This window comes from Macrobrachium nipponense, chromosome 7, assembly GCF_015104395.2.
Source record: "Macrobrachium nipponense isolate FS-2020 chromosome 7, ASM1510439v2, whole genome shotgun sequence".
Taxonomy (NCBI): Eukaryota; Metazoa; Arthropoda; class Malacostraca; order Decapoda; family Palaemonidae; genus Macrobrachium; species Macrobrachium nipponense.
The window spans coordinates 13,152,396-13,173,536 of record NC_061109.1 but is presented as its reverse complement, the minus strand read 5'-3'; the positions used below and the strand labels follow the sequence as shown (position 1 = coordinate 13,173,536).

Below are 21,141 nucleotides of genomic sequence, written 5' to 3'. Positions count from 1 at the left end.
GTCAGCTCAAGCTTCATATGTTATTGGACATAAGCGTTCATTGACGTAGTCTACAAGTCTATTTCTTGTACGAGTCTGCGAATGACGAATGAGAGCTCTCCGAATCTTGTCATAAGAGCTTATTCGCTTACGCAATATCAAGTTAATGAGATGTTTGTCAATGAGAACTAACCCATTTACGGGACAAAGAGATATTTTGTCAATGAGGGGATACCCACTTACTTGACAAAACGAAAGTATATTGTCAATGGGGGAAAGTCACTGAATTGACAAAACGTAATCCAGGAAGTCAAGCATTTCAATTTTTCCGATTCCCGTCTCAAACGTAGAAGGGGCAAGAATCCTGTTAAGAGACTGGGCTTCCGGCAGGTAAAACGATATTATTCAATTCGGCAGCGTAGTCCCGACTAGAAACTAACAAAAATCTATCATCTGAAAAACCTTTCAGATGGGCTAAAAAGCTTGCAAAATTATCCTAGGAAGAGGAAGAAACTCTCCAACCAGCTTCCTCTCCCGTATCACAACTAATGCCTGCTAAAGCTTAAAACTTTATTGGCAGTTATGGCAAAGGAAGTCCTGTCTTGCGCTTTCCTGAAGAGCGGTCCCTTTTGATGAGTGCCTTTTTTTTTTTTGCAAGAATCCTACTGAACGTTGCCGAGAGTCCTGACGTACAGGACATCGAGCCTTACATAACCCGTAACTGCCTTATCGCAAAGTCTTGACTGCGGTAGTGGCAACTTAAATTTATTGGCAGAATGGCAAGGTTGCGGTAGAGCAAACGAGATCTTCCCTAGAGCTTCCTTAACTCCATCCACCTATGCGAAAAGCAATATTAATTGACAGAGACCTCTTGAATTCACGAAACCCGATGTTCTTGCTGGGTTCGAAGAAGAAGTTGTCGTTCACTTTAAGCTTCCTCCGAAGCACTGCCTACTTCACATTCTGTGCAGGTGAGGTAGAAGGTATCACCGAAGGTAGAGGTAAAAAATTCTTTAGGCCCAAATCTGAAACAAGAGCTTGAAGAAGTTCACAGAAACGTTCAGCCAGGCGACACACCTGGCGTGCGCTGGTGCACGCTCGGCGTCCACTGGCGCGCGTTCGGCGTCCACTGGAGCGCGCTCGGCGTCCACTGGTGCGCGCGCTCGGCGTCCACTGGCATTATGCTGCGCGCTCGGGCGTCCACTGGCGCGCGCTCGGCGTCCACTGGCGCGCGCTTGGCGTGCACCCGCGCGCGCCTGGAGTTCATCCGAGCGTCCAGGGCGTCCGCTCCTCAAAAGCTTCCTGCTACTATGACTTCTTTTACGTATTTCTCGGTGGAAAGACGGACACGAGTTCAGGCGAAGTTCGCCTTCTTACTTCTCACTGAAACGCATAACGAGAGAGAGAGAGAGAGGACATGAAGCGTCCTCTTCTATAAAGATGTTATTGTTATAATACAATTAAGTTTGTTCATACTTACCTGGCAGATATATATATAGCTGTATTCTCCGAAGTCCGACAGAATTTCAAAACTCGCGGCACACGCAGTGGGCGGCCAGGTGGTAGTACCCATTCCCGCCGCTGGGAGGCGGATATCAGGAACCATTCCCATTTTCTATTCATATTTTATCAGTGCCACTGTCTCCTGAGGGGAGGTGGGTGGGCATTTACTTTATATATATCCTGCCAGGTAAGTATGAACAAACTTAATTGTATTATAACAATAACATTTTGTTCATGAAACTTACTTGGCAGATATATATATAGCTGAATCCACCTTCGGATGGTGGGAAGAGACAGAATAGGATTTGTAGGAAACTTAAATTAAGTAGATGATATACACCTTGGTTCCTCACCTGTTTAGCAAAGTAGACTCTGTGATTACTGTCACTGCAGCCTGCTGTGCTTAACCAGAGTTGCCCAGCCAGGTGGAGACCTGTAGTGCTGCTGGTGCGCTCTGGATGCTCTGTCAACGGGGACGTGACCTCAATGTGACAAGAGCATAGAGCCATACAAATGAGGGCAACGAAGCAACTGACCACCACCTGACCAACTAGCCAAGACCCCCTGAACACTAAGCTAAGAGATGGGAGGTCTTCACCAAAGCCTCACCACAACCAAAAAACACAACAACTAAAACCTAACCTAAACCTAACTAAAGGATAGGGAGAGAGCTACCTTCAGCCCCCAAGACTGTGTCTGCAGAAACGTATGGCCCAAGAGAACAACAGTCCTCGTATATCGTTCTCACATCTCTCAAGTAGTGTGAGGCGAATACTGAATTGCTCCTCCAAAAGGTGGCGTCAAGGATGTCCTTGATCGACAGTTCCTTTGGAAGGCAAGCGAGGTTGCGACAGCTCTGACCTCGTGAGCTTTCACTCGCAAGAGGCTCAAACTCGATCTGTGTGGAAGACGAATGAGCCTCTTTAATGACGTCCCTCAGAAAGAACGCCAAAGCGTTCTTGGACAATGGTATATCGGGTCGTTTAACCGAACACCAGAGATTATCTGAGGGACCTCGTACCTCTTTAGTCTTGTGGACATAAAACTTTAGAGTCCTGACAGGGCACAGGAATCTCTCAGGTTCTTGACCCACAAGGCTTGTCATACCCTTGATTTCGAAGCTCCTTGGCCAAGGGTTCGACGGGTTTTCATCTTTGCTAAGAAAGTGGGACTCAAAGAGCAGACAGCGTTGTCCCCTTTGAAGCCCACTCTCTTACAAATGGCCTGAATTTCGCTAACTCTCTTCGCCGTCGCCAGAGCAGTTAGGAAAAGAGCCTTCTTAGTCAAGTTCCTAAGCGACGCTTCATGTAGAGGTTCGAAAGGACTCGACATTAAAAGTCTAAGGACTAAATCCAAGTTCCAAGAAGGAGGCCTCGCCTGAGGTATCTTGGATGTCTCAAATGATCTCAGGAGATCGTGAAGATCCCTATTATCAGACAGGTTAAGTCCTCTGTGTCGGAAGACTGCCGACAGCATACTCCTATATCCCTTGATGGTCGGGACAGCCAGCTTCTGTACATTTCTTAAAAATAGCAGGAAATCGGCTATCTGGCTCACAGAGGTAGTGGAAGAGGAAATTCCCTCCTTTCTACACCATGCCCTGAAGGAAGCCCACTTCGACTTGGGTAAACAGCTCTCGAGGACGTTCTCCTAGCATTGGCGATCGCCTTTGCAGCTGCTCTAGAAAAACCTCTCGCTCTGGCCAGCTTTTCGATAGTCTGAACGCAGTCAGACCCAGAGCGGAGAGGTTTCGGTGATATCTTGCGAAGTGGGGCTGTCTGAGTAGATCTTTCCTCCAGGGCAAGGTCCTCGGAAAGTCTATGATGAATGACATTACCTCCGTGAACCATTCCTTCGCGGGCCACATCGGGGCGATCAGGGTCAACCTCGTCCCCTCCGATGCCGCGAACTTCCTTACTACTTCCCCCATGATCTTGAATGGCGGGAAGGCATACAAGTCTAGGTTCGTCCAGTCCCAGAGCAGAGCGTCTATCGCGACTGCTCCCGGATCCAGCACCGGGGAGCAATAAAGAGGCAACCTCTTTGTTCTCGACGTCGCAAAAAGGTCGACTAGCGGACACCCCCACAGCCTCCAGAGCTCTCGACAGACGTCCTGGTGCAACGTCCATTCCGTCGGCAGGATCTGATCTTGTCGGCTGAGAAGGTCTGCTCTGACGTTCTGGACTCCCGCGATAAATCTCGTCAGGATCCTTATCCGTCTCGCATCTGCCCACAGCAGAATCTCCCTCGCTAAATAAAACAGAGGACGGGAGTGTGTACCTCCCTGCTTCTTTAGGTACGCCAGGGCTGTGGTGTTGTCCGAGTTGACTTGGACTACTTTCTCTGCAACCTTTCGTTGGAAGAACTTAGCGCCAGAAAAACCGCCGCTAGTTCTTTTACATTGATGTGCCAGGACACCTGTTCCCCCCTCCAGGTGCCTGACACTTCCTCCCCTCCCAGTGTTGCTCCCCATCCCGACACCGCAGGCGTCGGAAAACAACACTAGGGTCTGGGCTCAGAAGCTTTAGGGACAACCCCTCTCGAAACTTCCGAGGATCTAACCACCATCTTAGATGGTTTCTTCACCGATTTGGTGATGAAAAGGGTCGCATTCAGATCCTCTCTGACTCTCCATTCGTCTGCTAAGAAAAACTGGAGAGGTCTGAGGTGAAGTCTTCCCAGGGAAACAAACTTTTCCAGCGATGAAATGGTTCCCAGCAGACTCATCCATTCCACTCGCCGAGCAAGCTTCCTTCCCCAGGAAGGCCGAAACTCTCTCTAAGCCTTGCCGCTGTCGTTCCTGGGACGGAAACGCTCGAAAAGCCACTGAATCCATCTGAATCCCCAGATACACGATGGACTGTGTTGGGGTCAGATGCGACTTTTCGAGGTTGACTAGAAGTTCCCAGGGACTTCGCCAAGGCCAACGTGAAGTGAAGGTCCTTCAGACACCTTTCTTCTGACGATGCTCTGATAAGCCAATCGTCGAGATACAGGGACACTCTTATTCCTGCAGAATGTAACCATCTCGCTACGTTCATGAGCATGGTAAATACCATCGGAGCCGTGCTTAAACCGAAACAAAGGGCTCGGAATTGCCAAACTTTGTCCCTTAGCATAAACCTCAGAAACTTTCTTCGAAAAGAGGGTGGATAGGCACGTGAAAGTATGCGTCCTGTAGGTCCAGGACACCATCCAGTCGCCCCGGTCTTAAGGCTCCTAGAACCGACTGAGGTGTTTCCATCTTGAATTTTTTTTTTTTCTTTTCTACGAAAAGATTCAGGCTGCTTACGTCCAAGACTGGACGCCACCCCGACGACTGCTTTGGTACCAGGAAAAGTCTGTTGTAGTATCCTGGTGACCCCAGGTCTAAGACCTGCTCCACCGCTCTTTTCGTGATCATTTGTTCCAAAAGATCTAAAAGAACCTGCTGTTTCTCCCTTGATACGACGGGGCGAAAGATCTCTGGGAGTCGTTGAAAGAGGAGGAGGGTCTACAAAGGGGATCTTGTACCCCTGTTCTACTATCTTGAGGACCACGCATCTGTATCTCTCTCTCTCCACGCCCCCGCAAAGAACTTTAGCCTGGCTCCGACAGGCATCTGAAGGACTTTCTTCTCATTTAGAGGATTTAGGTTTGAAGGAACCTCTTCCTCTTGCAAGTCCTCTCCCTCGAGGAGCAGCTCTCGAGGGAGGAGCGCTACGAAAGGGTTTAACCTTCCTAGGAGGTCGTCCAGACGACGACGTGATAGGGACTGCAGGACGTCTAGAAGACTGGGCCAAGAGATCCTGGGTAGCCTTCTCTTGTAGGCTCACTGCCAGGTCCCTTACCATAGCCTGGGGGGAAGAGATGGCTCGAAAGAGGTGCAAAGAGAAGCTCTGCTTTCTGCGATGCAGAAACGGACCTCGCTGTGAAATTGCATAAGAGCGCTCTCTTCTTGAGGAAAGCAGTGCCGAAATGAGACACTAAACTCTTCCGAACCATCCTGACGGCCTTGTCCATGCATGACAACACATTGGACAGCTCCCCCAGACTCAAAGAATCAGGACTCCTAGATGAAGATCCAGGACTCCTAGGCACCAGTCTAGGAAGTTAAAGACTTCCAGAGTCTTTAACAGACCTTTCATTGTGTGGTCGATCTCGCGGACGACAAAAGGGATCTCTTCTGGCGTCTACCAGACTAGGCAAAGTTCCCTTGGAAGAAGACGGGATCTTAATTCTACTTCAGACTTGGTCTCATACCAAATGCCGCCTCCTCCCACTAAGTCTTGAAGGAGGAAAGGAAGGCGAAAGTCGACTGCCCTGATCCTTCCGACGTTCCATCCAGTCCTGCAATTTCTTGAATGCTCTCTTAGTGGACAAGGAAGTCTTCATCTCCACCACTTCCGAAACCTGCCCGACTTCGAGACGAAAACTGAGAGGGCGGAGACTTAGGAGCTGCAGGCTGGAACTTCTCCCCAAACAAAGAACGTAAAAGTCGAACCAGCACCTTGTAGTCGGAAACCGACGAAACTGACGGCTGTTCTTCCTCCACTGAGTCAGCCGGACTACTATGTTCTCCTTCCTCCCGAAGAGGCAAAGGAGATAGAACCTCTGGAGAGGGCGTGCGCCCAACGGTTCTAGCCTTCAACAAAGGCTTTCGAGGAAGACTAACATCCGCCTCTTCAAAGCGACCGACCTTCTGTCGATCTTTAGAGCTCCGAAACCACGAAGGCGTCCTGACCTCGCTGCGCGTTAAGAGAGGATAACTCTAAGTCTCTCTCGAGGAGCGTCCTTACGTTTGACGCTCAAGCGTCCAGCTTTCGCTTTTTTCAAAGCGTCCTTCTGAGCGCTCTCAAAAGCCTTCTCAGGCAAGCGTCAAACAAGCAACCCGACGAGCGTCTTCAAAAGCGTCCTGCCGAGCTCTTCAAAAGCGTCCTCCAAGGCATCCTGTCGAGCGTCCTCAAAGGCGTCCTGACGTGCGGGCGGAGACAGCGACGAACAAGGAGACAGAGACGGAGACTGCCTCGTCCTCTTGACAGGCAGTCTAGCGTCCTTCCTTCGCTTAGGCTCAACTGCTGCTGGGCGAGTCTTCCGAGCCATTAAGGTCGACAATTGGTCTTGAAGCGACGCAAGAATACTCTTCGTATGGTGAAGAACCGAGAGGAGGTGAAGGGCTGCGCCTGCGAGAAGACGAGGGGCGGGGGGACGCCTCCTTCCTTCTCACAGGAACAGCAACCTGCCTCTCCGAGGCGCGAGAGAAGCGCTTCTCAGCGTCGTCCTCGACGACGTCCTACCTCTCTTCTGTGGAGGAAACGCGTCATACGACGCAGGCGAAGACCGCAACGAGAGCGGAGAGAGGGGGACGTAAAGCGTCCTCCCTAGGAAAAGTCCCTTTTCAACGGACGCGAGTCACTCCGAGAGCTCCACCCCTTACCTTGCGCGGGGAGGGCGCCTCGGAGGACGAAAAACAGTCCTTCAGGATGCGAGCCTGAGCACGCTACTGGCAGCCTGGGAAGTAGCAACAGGTCCTGCCGAAGGGACGCCAGATCGGTGGGGAGCCCCCGTAACCCTCTTGCGGCTTTCGACATGCCCACTCCCTGAGGTCTGGGAGTCCGACAGAGGTCTAGACCTAGAGGCATTATTGGGGCCGATCTGACGCCCCCTCCACAACACTAGGGGCACGATCACACACTTTACTCGAGCCGTTTTCAAGGGCCAACACTTTGGACTCTAGAGTGCGCAATGACTCTAGAATCAGAGAAAGGAAAGGGCATTACCTTCTCCAGACACAGAACTAGGGCCCAAATCAGGCAACAACACAGGATTAGGTGAAGCAAATTCTACTGGTGTTAATATAGGCGAAATGTTACTTCCCTTACTTTCGTAGACCGCTCTTAGAGGAAGACCTCCTGATCCTATCGCGCTCCAACTTACGCGATAGGATTCATACACCTTCCATTCATTCTCAGTCAAAACTTTTGCATTCAATGCAACGATCAACCAGCAAACAAACATGCCCCCTACACCCCATACATACTGTGTGGGGGTCTACCGATGCTTTCGGTAGCCTCACCTTGCAATCACTCCTCACACACACTCTGAAGCTCACTGAACTTGATCCCGACATCACGTTCATAGAAAAGCCAATCCAAAATCCAAAAACAGTCCACTATCGCGTATGCCAATCCAACAATCCAGAGTCAAAACCAAAAGTCAATCCAGATACTTATAACGAGTCAAATCCAAAAATCCTGGGCGGAGGTCTGTAAACAGGTGTTTACCGACCGGCGACAGAAAAAATATGAATAGAAATGGGAATGGTTCCTGATATCCGCCTCCCAGCGGCGGGAATGGGTCATACCACCTGGCCGCCCACTGCGTGTGCCGCGAGTTTTGAAATTCTGTCGGACTTCGGAGAATACAGCTATATATATATCTGCCAAGTAAGTTTCATGAACAAACTTCTATTTAGAGGGCGCGAGTCCTTCCGAAAGCTCCAACCCCTGCACTGGGAGGACGCTTCGGAGACGAGAAGCAATCTTTCAGGATTCGTGCACGCGCACGCACTTTGGCAGTCTGGGGATTTTTCATCAGAAACTGCCGAAGGCACGCCAGATCGGTGGGGGTTCCTTGTAACCCTCCTTAGGCTTTCGACATGCTCCCTCCCCGGGTCCTGGGAGTCAAGCAGAGGTCCCGGCCTAGAGGCGAAACGAGGCCGATCTGACGCACCCTCCACTACACATGGGGTATCACTGCACTTCTGCACTTCACTTTTACTCTCTAAAGCAAGCACTTTCGATTCTAAGTTACGAATCGAAAGAGTATCAGAGAAAGGGCAATTTCTCTACAGACACTCCTTAGGGCCCGAAGGCAACACTGCAGTTAGGAGTAACAATTACAGAGTAGCACTTCACAGCAATGAAGGAGAGCGAGCACCTCTCGTAGACATATTCATAGCCCGTAGGCCATACTAAAGGGTTAGGGCAAAATAAGTCTACAGGAAGGTTAGCAGGTTTCACTACCCTGACTTTTGTTACTGATTAATTGCGTACATACGAATCATACGTCTTCCTTACGGAATTAGACATGTTTACTGATTAATTGCGTACATACGAATCATACGTCTTCCTTACGGAATAGACAAAGTCTCACACTCCTTACATGACAAATCTCAACAAAGAAGCAAGACCCATACCCCTCGTATACCAAGTGCGGATCTACCGAAGCTTTCGGTAGCCACAACCCTATCTTTGCAGACAACCCCGTCTGAAACTAGCCTAACTAGATTCTGATATTTTATGCAAAAATGAATCAAATTCAAATCAATTTAAGATAGCGTATGCCTAGCCACAAATCCCACAAATCCAAGTAAATAAATCAAAGACAATTAGGATACTTAGCGGCAATGAAGTTTCCAAAATCCTAAGACGGAGGTACTGAAAACAGGTGTTTTCAGCACCGGCGACAGAAAAATTATGAATAGAAAATGGGAATGGTTCCTGATACCCGCCTCCCAGCGGCGGGAATGGGTACTAACCACCTGGCCGACCACTGCGTGTGTCGGAAGTTTTTAAAATTCTGTCGGACTTCAGAAAATACAGCTATATATATATCTGACAGGTAAGTTTCATGAACAAAACTTACATTAATTATAAAATCTCCCGAACCCCTCTTCGAATCATGTAAAGACGAAGCAATAGAAGAACCAAGGGGTAAAATCTTCCCGAGAAGCTGCAATGAGATGAATTTTTGGCATGGAAGAGGTAAAATTGAACAAGGAATGGAGGCACAAAACCTTCCCAAGACTTAGCAACAGATTTCCTCATATATCTCCTGTTACCAAAATTCTTCCATTGCTCTGGAACAAGGATTACGTACTTACATTAAAATTATTAGATCAGCATCTGCCTTCAAGGATGTGTGGGTCTGTATCCAAGGAGGCTAAATAATGAGAGCATGGGTTATTACCAAACCAATAACCAGGCATCTTCTCTGAGGTCTGGATTGGTTAGGTAATTCATGGGTTTGCATATTCCGCCCATTGGCTATTTCCTGCTGCCACCCATTGCGGTATTAATAACCAGACACCAGCTCAGTGTAATATTGAATAGATTACTGTGATTGCTCTCCCAGTCCACATGGATAGACATTAATACAATTTATCCATGGCTGGCATACAGGGAAGATAACTGGTGTCATAAAAATAATGTAAATTTTAAAAATTAAAAAACTGTAGGCCAATTCAAGAGTGGCAAACATTACTTACTTAGGAGAGCTTGAAGCTGGTTGTCCCTTAGTGGCTTCATCCTGCAGAATATTATCACCCCTAATCGGACTAACAACTTCTTCTATGGTGTAGTTGGCTTATCTTCTGGGTCAGTGACAATCTCATTTCCATAATGATATCTCCTGTGTCATCATCACTCCTTCAATCTATGTGGGAATAAAACAAAACTTGTAATGAAAAACTACTAAATAATTTTATTTAGAAACTTGCTACAGGAAGTTTTCAATGTAAAAAAGTAAGAGGATAAAAGTTCTTTAAAAATTTTAAGAGCGTCGCCTGGCTGATATAGGGCAAAAAATGCAAAATCATGAAAAAATTCATGGAGCTTCCTATGGCAGTGGAGAATGCATATAAGAAACATTTTGCCAAAGTTCCTCTTACTTTTCTAGTTACAGGGTAATTAGTGGAAGTAACTCAAAAAGCCAAAAACATTGATCCGTACAAGAAAATTTAGTATTTCTTCTTATCATAAATTTTGATAATTATTATCTAACAAATTATGACCAATGGCATATGTAGAGATTCCATGAGTCACAAGACGATAAGACTGAGCTTTACACCCTTCAGTGCAAGCAGAAACATGAAAGAGAGTACACGTTCGAGTTTCACCTCTGACATTCACTTGCTTTTACATCTGCTTTTCTTTGTTTCACATGATGCAGTGCCCCAGGCTACGATCTTTGAGCAAAGAGAACTGTATAATTATGATAAACAGCATAGTTTTGGTTTATTAATACCCACCCCAAAAAGGAATATAAAATTCATAATAATCATGATTTATTAACATTGTCTTTGTAAAAATACAAAGAAAAACTTTGAACGCCCAAAAACACAAAGAAAAACTTTGAACGCCCCTATCTCAAATCTATACTTATTGACCTTTAAATTCCATCTTCTCCCTTAGTTTTAAAGCTATAGCATTGAAATTTGGTATGCATCTTAGAAAGACATTATAGAACAACCAAATGTAGCCCTTTTTTCATTTTTTTTTCTTTTTTTCATTTTTTTCTTACATTTTATTTCCCTGACTTATAGGGTTTATTTTTTTACCATAATGAAAATATTTATATCTAGCAAAAAAAAAATGACTTGGGGGAAAATTTTTTTTTTATTTTTTTTGATTGAGGGCTACATCAGGTCTATATACTGGTAGTATCAAGGGAGAGACAAAATTTTGAAAAATGATTAGTTTTGGGGATAATTGCACTGGCGTCCACACAAAACCAAAGGTCAGAGGCAAAAATCATAGGCAATTTGGAGATGTCCCAAATCACCTTGATTAAGTGGTATGAATGTCAAAGTCCTGTCCTTTAAAATGCCATTGGCCGGCCAGCGCCCTTAAACTAACTTGAGTATGCTAAATTTTCAGGTAATTTGTATTTTTCCTACCATACAAACCTGAGGTCTTGACATTTGGGATTAACTTTCAGCAAGCTGGAAGTCCAGCCATTAAACTTTTTGCAAGGTGGTTTTGGTAACAGTTACCGAAGGTAAGGTCGGAAATACTGCCCAACTAGTTGGGGTTTGTTCAAGTCTACAGTTTACCTTTTGGCCCAGGTAAATGAATGAGTGGTCATGAGAGATGGGCCCTTTAAGTAAAGACTGGGCCCTTTAAGTAAAGACCTCAGGTTTGTGTTAGGAAAAATACAAATTATCTAAAAATTTGTCATTTGTCCTTAAACAAGTACAAAGCCTCAGTCTTTACATATGGGAGACTGACTGGTAGTTCAGCTGACCTGGGTATTCTCTTCTTGATCATGAAAGAGTAGAGGAAGACCACACCTCTGCTCTATTGAACAAGAGATGTTCAGGTGTCAAACTTCTGGGCATTTCGAATCAAGGGAAAGCAATATCCCTGATTTGGAAAGGTCTGGATGAACCCGTAGTGTCAGTGACTATAGAGCTAGGAATAATCAACTGGCTTGCTCATAATCAGTCCCTCTCTCTCCTTGCTGAAGAGAAGGAGGAATTTGCATCTACTAATCCAAATAAAACTGGATTATAGGATACTCAGTCATATCTAGATCACCTGCAAGCACAGCTCGTTCCCTGTTCTTCTGTCCAATGGAAGAGGAAGGAACATGGGAGATAGGGAGAAGACCAGTCCCACACAATCTTGCAGCTGAACACCTCAGGCAAGATGCAACCTGTCCCTCAAGAATTATGGGCAATATCCCAAGGTAAAAGGAGATGAATGTAAACAATTACATTCCATCCTAGTATATAAGACAGACAGAACACATTTTCTCAGTCAAACTTCAAGTTAACGAAAGAGTCGTTGGCACTGGGTTGAAAGACTAGTTTACAGATGCAACATAGGTGTCATACTGTCACTGGTGCCAGGAGAATGATTCATCTCACTGATCAGTGATCACCTTTGAAACATTCAGATGAGTAATCAGATCAGAACAGAGCCAACTTTAGTTAGTCAAGTAAAGGACTATGATTAAGCCTCTTCAGAGGCTGAACAAATTCTAGAAATCCAGGTGCCAAGATCAACAGTCTTTATCTCTTAACTTCATCTTGCAATTCATACAAGATTCTTCTTGCTTTAATAGTGAGTTTTTACCTATCTCCCCCAACACGGAAGTTCATGTCTCAAGATCTTTGAAAGTGCCTAAGTCCTGACTTGCTGTCCAGGACCAATGGAAGTTCATTTCTTGTTTCTTGCCCTGTTTCTTTGTGGGGTGTGTGTGTGTATGACTCACTCCCTTCTCTTCTCTGTGTGTCATTCTTGGTCTCCTGAGCAGCAGAGGCTTTTGGCTGTGAGGAAACATCAGATGAGGGAGGTGCCAGAAACTATTTCTCCTCTTCAATGGCCACTTCTTAGTCTCCTTCTGGTTCCTCCTATGTATTCTTCCTCTATCTGCTTCTTTAATGGAAGTCTTTACCCTTCCCATTCTTCCATAACTCACCTGTATTGTGACCAACTTTGGAAGTCTGAAGAGGGATCAGGAGCCTCTGGTTCGAAGGCTCAGAAGTTCTAGGAATATACTCTCCCTTTGGCTTTTCCAGTGTTACCACTTGTGTTTGTGATGTAACTTGACCCGGGTGAGTCAACGGCTGCAGCATTTATCTCACAGCCTTGGAGCCTCTCTGGTGGTCTAGCTGCTTCAGGAAAGAGAAGGAATGCATGTCTCATCTAGACTGTGTAAACTGTAGACTTGAGCAAACTCAGACTATAGATGGAAATTCTGCCCTTACCTTTGTCAACCATTATCATAACCATCTTGCAAAAAGTTCAACGGCCTGTTTTCCAGCTAATCCCATGTGTAAAGATAGCGGGTTTCTACTCGTGTATGAACAATTAATTTTTCATAACAGATAAAACACTATTTAAATGTAATAATAACACTATTTAAATGTAATAAGTTCTTTTAACTTTTCCTCGAATCCAGCTTTTCTTTTAAAGTATTATCTGAAATTTGAAGTAATCAAGATTTTCTATTGTTGCTATTAAAAAAAAATAAACATGCTGTGATGTCTAATTAGCATGTTGGATAACGCACTGCATGTACTTATCCATGGCATGTACCTTAAAAATGCATAATTAGTTCGCAAGATGCTGAAACTGTTGTAATAGATTTTTGTAACAAAATGCAGTGTATAAAGGATTATAGATATTCTAAGGATATATGCCTTGCCCAACTCTTAACTATCACAATTTAACTGACTTACGACCAGCACTGAGTGGGCTGTCTTGCCCTTCAGTGGCTGAGCTCTCAAGACTACCTTGCAAGACTGAATTCAGTTTCAATTTATGGTAAAATATTTAATAAGCTATTTTATGATATTAATTAGTAATGAAGGATGGCATTCCAAATTCCATAACATCATTATTGATTGGTCACATTGCCTCATTTTATTTATTAATCATTTCCTTCACTAGTTCATTAATTCATTTATCATAATATATTTACTAAAAAACATTCAAAGCTGAACTTACCTCATCCACATTGGTTACAGAAAGCTTTGATGATTCTAATGTGATATTTAATTCAGAACTGTTTAAGCCACTTCTAGGAGGAGTTACTCTCGGGGATGACATAGAATTTTTCTTGGTGCCGAGTAATAATGCTACCGGGTCATCTATTCCAAGTTTGCTGCAAATATTGACTGTCTGAGGGTTCATCACAGGTGGTGGCATGCGAACATAGTCCATCTTGGGTCTGCCATTAGTCTCACTATATGATTTTGCAGTTGGTGCAAAACTCTCAGCGATTTTCAAATCACTTTCCATCATGGCTATGGTCGATTCAATTTCTTCAGGTGTGGGTGTGAACTGGTACCTGTAAAAGACCAAACACATTAATCTTTACTTCTTTTTTTTTCCATAAACTTTTTAAAATGTTATTGTTAGTATACAATAAGGTTTTGTACATACTTACCTGGCAGATATATACTTAGCTATACGTCTCTGACGTCACGACAGAATTCAAAACTCGCGGCACACGCGACAGGTAGGTCAGGTGATCTACTTACCGCCGCTGGGTGGCGGGCTGTAAGAACCAATCTCCCTTTCCAGCCAGAATTTTTTCCTTCCACCGTCTCCTGAGGGAGGCTGGGCGGGCCATCAATCGTATATATCTGCCAGGTAAGTATGTACAAAACCTTATTGTATTACTAACAATAACACATTTTTGTAAAAACAATGAAAACTTTTCCTGTCAGATATATACTTAGCTGATTGACACCCTTGGTGGAGGGAAAGAGACAGCAATATAGATATGGAAAAAAGGGGAAAACAACACTAGTAGGATGTAAATACAACCTTGGTTCTTACCTGTTTTAGGCAGAAGACTTCGTAGTTACTGTCTATGAGTCTGCGTGCCTTAAGAGCTTCAGCGAGGGCGTGACCTACAGCTGACGACTCTTTGGGTCTATCAAAGGGATTTGGTTATCCGCTTACTTGATAGAATCCGAGCAGGATCTGTCAACGGGGATTCGCCCACTTATATGACAGAACCTAACCACTATCATTGCAAGGAGCTCAAACATAAACCGATCACCTAACCAATCTAATCATTGTTAGACTACGAAATGAAAAACATGCCTACCCGCATGTTTCTTTCAAACAACCATAAACTTACAACCTAACAAGGGGAAAAATATATACTACTAAGGATATGTCTCAGCTCCCTGCCCCAGCACCGAATCCGCCGATACGTACGGGCTAACCCGAAGCACTTTTCATACGTAATTTTGACGTCTCTCAGATAGTGGTTTTGCAAAGACTGAGTTGCAAACGCCACAGAATGTTGCCCCTTCATAATACTTACTCAGGGATATGTTTTCCTTTTTGTTAAAAGTCAATGAAGTGGCAATAGCTCTTACCTCATGAGCTTTGACCTTAAGAACTTTGAATTGACTTTCATCACATATCGCATGCGCTTCTTTCACCAGGCTTCTGATAAAGAAAGAAAAGCGCATTCTTCGAAAGAGTCCTCCTTGGATCTCTTTACAGAGCACCAAAGGTTGGACATCATTGCCCTTAAGTTTTCTTTCTCTGTAGATAGAATTTTAAACTTCGTACTGGGCAAAGCGACCTCTCTGCTTCCTCGCCTACTAATGCAGACAAGCCTTGTACTGCAAAGCTCCTAGGCCAAGGATTTGAGGGGTTCTCGTTCTTGGCTAAGAACGAAGGAAGGAACGAACAGATAGCTGCATCTCCTCTGAATCCCACATTTCCTTCTAGTGCATGGAGTTCACTAACCCTCTTTGCGGAAGCCAATGCCATGAGAAAAATTGTCTTCTTCGTGAGGTCTCTAAACGAGGCAGACTGAGGCGGTTCGAACTTATTGGACCTCAGGTAACGTAGCACTACATCCAGATTCCAACTCGGAACCCTGAGAAACCTTCTTGGATGTTCAAACGATCTTATTAGATCATGAAGGTCTTATCTTCTGAAATGTTTAAGTTTCTGTGCCTAAACACTGCAGATAGCATGCTACGATAGCCTTTAATGGTTGATACGCCAATCCACTTTCTTAAGGAAAAGTAAGAAGTCTGCTATTTGGGTCACAGAGGTACTGGAAGAGGAAAAGTGATGGTTCCTACACCATCGCCGAAAGACGTCCCACTTCGATTGGTAGACTCTAAGGGTAGAAGGCCTTCTGCTGCTGCGATAGCCGTTGCAACTCTTGCAGAAAAGCCTCTCGTTCTGACCAAACTTTTGACAGTCTGAAGCCAGTCAGATCTAGAGCGGGGAGGTTTTTGTGATACCTCTCGAAGTGGGGTTGTCTGAGCAGATCGATCACCTCTGTGGTAATGTTCTCGGAAGATCTACTAACCATTCCAGTACCTCTGTGAACACTACTTGGGAGTGCGGGCCAGAACGGGGCTACCAGCGTCATCCTTGCTGCCTCCGATTCTGCAAATTTCTTTAGAGTCTCTCCCAGTATCTTGAATGGAGGAAAAGCATACATGTCTAGACCCTTCCAATCTAGTAGAAACGCGTCTATCGACACTGCCCTCGGGTCCGATATCGGAGAGCAGTAGTTGGCTATCCTCGCATTCTTGGCTGTGGCGAAGAGGTCTATATGAGGCTTGCCCAAAGCTTCCACAGGTCCTGGCAAACATCCTCGTGAAGAGTCCACTCTGCAGGCAGGACTTTGTGATCTTTCATGCTTAGGAGGTCTGCTCTGACGTTTTCTTTCTCCCTGTACGAACCTGGTAAGGAGACAAATCTTCCTTTGCTCTGCCCAAAGCAGAAGTTCTTTTGCTGTCTCGTACAGGGAGAAAGAGTGAGTCCCCCCCTGCTTCCTGATGTAAGCCAGGGCCGTGGTGTTGTGTCCGAGTTGATCTGTTTACTGCTGAAGTTAGGACGTTGGGCTCCGAAGCTTTCAAAGCTAGCCAAACGGCCATCAGCTCCTTCTTGTTGATAGTGCCAGGTCACCTGTTCCTTCTTCAGGTGCCTGACAATTCTCTTGAGCCGAGCGTTGCTCCCCAACCTGTTTCCGAAGGCGTCGGAATACAACACTTGGTTGGGGTTCGGAATGTGAAGGGACATCCCTTCTGCAAACTGAGAGGATTGGCCCACCAAGAGAGGTCCTTCTGATTTACCCTTGAGATCTCGAAGGAGAACTCTAGGTTTTGCCGAACGACACTCCAGTTTCGAGTAGAAAGAACTGGAGAGTCTGAGGTGCAACCTTCCTAGAGAAAGGAATTGCTCCCAACGAGGAGGGAGTGTCCCCAACAAACTCATCCACTCCCTCGCTGTGCATACTTCTTTCTCTAGGAAGGCTTTGACTTTCTCTGATCCTCGGGCTATCCGTTCTGGAGACGGAAAAGCCCGAAAATCCAGAGAAGCCATCCGAATCCCCAGATAGATACGATCTTGACTGGGATCAACTGAGACTTCTTTTGAAAGTTCACCAAAAGTCCCAGAGAACTTGCCATGAAAAGGGTCTTTTGTAGGTCCTCCAAAACATCTTTTCTGCGACTTGGCTCTGATTAGCCAGTCGTCCAAGTAAAGGGGACACTCTGACTCCCTCCAAATGTAGCCATCTTGCTACATTTTTCATTAGTCCTGTGAAGACCTGAGGGGCGTTGAAAGGCCGAAGCACAAAGCCCTGAACTGGAATATCCTTCCTCCCATCATGAACCTGAGGTATTTCCTTGAAGAAGGATGGATAGGCACATGGAAGTAAGCGTCCTGAAGATCTAGGGAACACCATCCAGTCCCCTGGCCGAAGGGCCGCCAACACTGAGGATGTCGTCTCCATGGCGAACTTCCTCTTTTCTACAGAAATTCAGGGCGCTTACATCCAGAACCGGTCTCCATCCTCCTGAGGCTTTTGGAACTAGAAAAAGGCGGTTGTAAAAGCCCCACTGAGCAAGGGTCGCTCACTAGCTCTATAGCCTCTTTCTCGAACATTTGTTCCACTGCTTGTGTTAAAGCAAGGCTCATGATGGGATCCCTGTACCTGGCCACCAACTCCCTCGGAGTCGTTGTCAACGGTGTGGTCTTTTCCGTAAAGGGAATCAGATATCCTTTCCGGATAATCGAGAGGGATCAGTTGTCCGCGCCTCCTCTCTTTGCCCAGGCTTCCGAGAATCTTAGAAGTCTGGCACCTACTGGTGTTTGGAGGACTACTCCCCTACTTCTTAGAATCTGACAGAGCGTGAGAAGGATCTACCTCTCTTGAAAGGTCTATTACCTCTCGAGGTAGAGGCTCTAGAAGGAGGGCCCCCTCGAAAGGGCTCCTGTCTAGCTGGAGTCTCCTTCTTGCTCTTCGTCTGGAAGGAGGTCCTAGGCTCCGTGCCGATCTGCTGACGAGCACTGTCCTGAGTTCGCCTTCGCAGAGCAGATCCTGAGATGTCCTGTATTATCTTCTTCGGAAACAAATAGCAGAGGCGAGAGCTGCGAATACAGAAGAGAGGCTCTTTGGGCATGCGAAACAGACTTAGTCAGAAAAGAGCAGAAGACTGATCTCTTCTTAAGGATCCCTGCTCCAAACAGGGAGGCTATTTCGCTCTGATCCATCTCTAAACGCTTTATCAATGCACGTTAGAACACTGTTGAGATCTTCTGGCGAAAATTAGCATCCGGGTTCTGAGTCCTTCTTAGCCAAGACCCCCAAAGACCAGTCAAGGAAGTTGAAGACTTCCAAGACTCTAAACATTCCCTTCAGCAGGTGGTCAAGCTCGTTCATAGCCCAGGTAGTCTTAGCAGACAAAAGAGAAAAAAGACCCGGAGCGTCGTGCTGCATCTACCAGAGAAGAGAAGTCCGCATCCGCCGATGAAGGAAGACCCAGGCCTAGGGGTTCTCCAGACTCGTACCAAAATCCCAGTCTGCCCGTAAGCTTGGAAGGAGGGAAAGAAAACACAGTCTTCTTTCTCTTCCTTAGAAAGCAGCCAATCACCAAAACCTCTCAAAGCCTTCTTCATTGAGATGGTTGGCTTCATCCTCACACAAGAGGAAACTTTCTTCTTCTTCGAAGTCGAGAATAAAGAGAGAGGAGACGGAGGAGCGACGGGATTGTAAGGAGTCTCCAAACTCTTGAAGAAGGAGATCTGTAAGGATCTTATAGGACGAAACTGACGAGTCCTTCACCAAAAACCTCTTCTGAAGGTTCAACTTCATCCACTGAAGAACCCTCCGCTTCTTTACGAGGGCAGTTAGCCTTCTCTAAAGAAGTGCGCCTGTCCAGAGAGTGTCTAGTAGCAGACTGGCGCCTATCAGGGGAAGCCAAAGTTTTTTTCTGGAGAGCTCCTCTCGAATGAGTCCTTCCTACTCTGATGAGTGCGTGCTCTTTGATCCTTAATCCTACTCTAGAATTCCGGGCTTCCAAAGGGGAGCGCCTGCTAGGAGAGGAGAGCCTACTATGCTCAAGGCGCTTCTCAGGATCCATGCGCCTGTTTCAAAGGAGAGTGGCTGCCAGGCGAGCTGCGCCTACCATGAGGCGAACGCCTACTAGGCTCTTGGCGCCTACTTACAGGAGAGCGAAACCCTGGAGAAGGTCGCCTACTAGGAGACCGGCGTCTTACCATGCTCCACAAACTTCGATCCAGACTTGTGTGTCTCTTCAAAAGGTAGTCTCCCAGAAGAGACATATCTTTCAGGCTCTACACGCCTGTCCTAAGAACAGAGCGGCTAAAAGGAGAGCCGCGCCTATCAGGAGAAAAGCGCCTATCCTCCGCACCACGCTTGGGAGCGGGAGAGCGTCTACTTGGGGAGTAGCGCCTACTAGGCTCAAGGCGCCTAACAAAAGGCGAGATCCTGTCTCTTGACGAATCCATCAAAGAGTAGGCTCTCTTATCCGGAGAATGAAGGATCTTCGGAAATGAGCGAGGAAGACGAGGGCTGTACGCCTGTCTTTAGACGACCGCCTACTAGGCGCTAGATCCCTTCCTACTGGAGAGATGTAGTCACCAGGAGAAAGCTTCTTGGGCGATTGACGCCTGGAAGACGACAAGCGCCTGCCGAGGAAGAGCGCCTCCTTCCATCCGCTGATACAGGAGAGAGAACCGACTCTGACTGAGACGGTAACACAGGCGAAGGAATCCTAGACTTCTTGACAGGGAGAGAGACGTCTTTCCGAAATCTGCGCTTGCAGTCCAGCAAGAATTCGAGCTGGAGATCTTGCAAAATCCTCCACGAGAAGAGGCTCGAAGCCTACTATGAGGCGAGAACTCCTGCTCCCTCCTGGGTTTCTTGATCTCTACTTCCGGCTCTTCTGGAAAAACTTCCGGGCTGGAAGGAAAGGCGCAGGAGCCTTCCAGGCTCTCTTCAGCGGTCGCGAAGAATCCGAGGCGCTCCATCCTCTTCTAGGCGAAGGTGAGGAAGAAGAAGAGAAGCATTGGCGCAATACCTCCTTCTTCGCGCGAACAAGGGCAGCCTGGGTACGAGCATCAGGATCTACCGAGGGGACGCCTGATCGGTGGAGTTCTCCTAACCTTCCTGCGGCTGTTGACTTTCTCCTCCACTGGGGACTGGGAGTCTGGAAGAGGTCTAGGCCTGGAAGCATTAAGGAGACCGATCAGACGCACCCTCCACTGGCACTGGGGTCACTACACAATTCACCTTCACTACTCTTACCTTGCGAGAACGAACCGAATCTTTCTTTTTTTTCCATTCCTAAGGATCGGGGGTGCTGGGCTCATGGTTGCCACTTCCGTAGTCGTATCCTTAGGTTCGATGCAGGGCGCAGGAGCTGAAACTGGAGAAGGTTCTAATGCTACAACAGGATTTGTTTTCTTCTACCTCGCTAATACGAGACTTACTAGAACTCCTAGACGAAGCCTTTTCTCACCCTGTCTTTCTCTAACTTCCTCAAGTAGGAAGAACGAGCCTTCCATTCACCCTCATCCAACTTCTCACATCATACACGGTTAACAAAAGAACATTCTTTCCCTCTACATTAAAGCAAAACTGTGTGAGGATCTACCGTAGCTTCGGTAGTCTCACCTTGCATCATCCAAGAGCACACCCTAACATAGAAGATTTCTAACCTCTAACTCAGGACATCTCGAAATCAAACGAAAAAATCCAATCAATATCCAAAAACAAATCCACAAATGCGTATGCCAAGCCAACAAGATCAGGTACTTCACCGAAAGTCAGTCCAAATAAATCCACGGCAACGAGAATTGAATAAAGCTGTCAGGAATAGGTAACAACCACAGGTGTAGTCGTCACCGGCGACAGAAAAAATTCTGGCTGGAAAGGGAGATTGGTTCTTACAGCCGCCACCCAGCGGCGGGTAAGGTAGATCACCTGACCTACCTGTCGCGTGTGCCGCGAGTTTTGAATTCTGTCGTGACGTCAGAGACGTATAGCTAGTATATATCTTGACAGGAAAGTTCATGTTACAAAAATTCATTTTGCCTCAACAGTTTTACATGAAATATGACTTACACATATACACTCTATTTTAAACATTAACAC

The 21,141-nt window shown here is 46.3% G+C and overlaps 1 protein-coding gene across 2 annotated transcripts in view; it reads right to left on the bottom strand.

Annotated features, from left to right (window-relative positions):
- LOC135217766 (lariat debranching enzyme-like) overlaps nucleotides 1-14,142 on the bottom strand; it is a 28,914-nt gene extending 14,772 nt beyond the window's left edge. The window contains exon 1 of one of the 2 annotated variants that reach the window (XR_010315188.1): nucleotides 9,731-9,871. Coding sequence is in view for 1 of the 2 variants with exons in the window: in XM_064253789.1 (XP_064109859.1) it covers nucleotides 13,698-14,060 (363 nt within the window). In the remaining variant the exon portion in view is untranslated. Of the gene's footprint in view, nucleotides 1-9,730; nucleotides 9,872-13,697 lie in introns of those variants that run through there. The other variant, XM_064253789.1, reaches the window with a different exon arrangement.
- Between the last annotated feature and the right edge of the window lie 6,999 nt (nucleotides 14,143-21,141).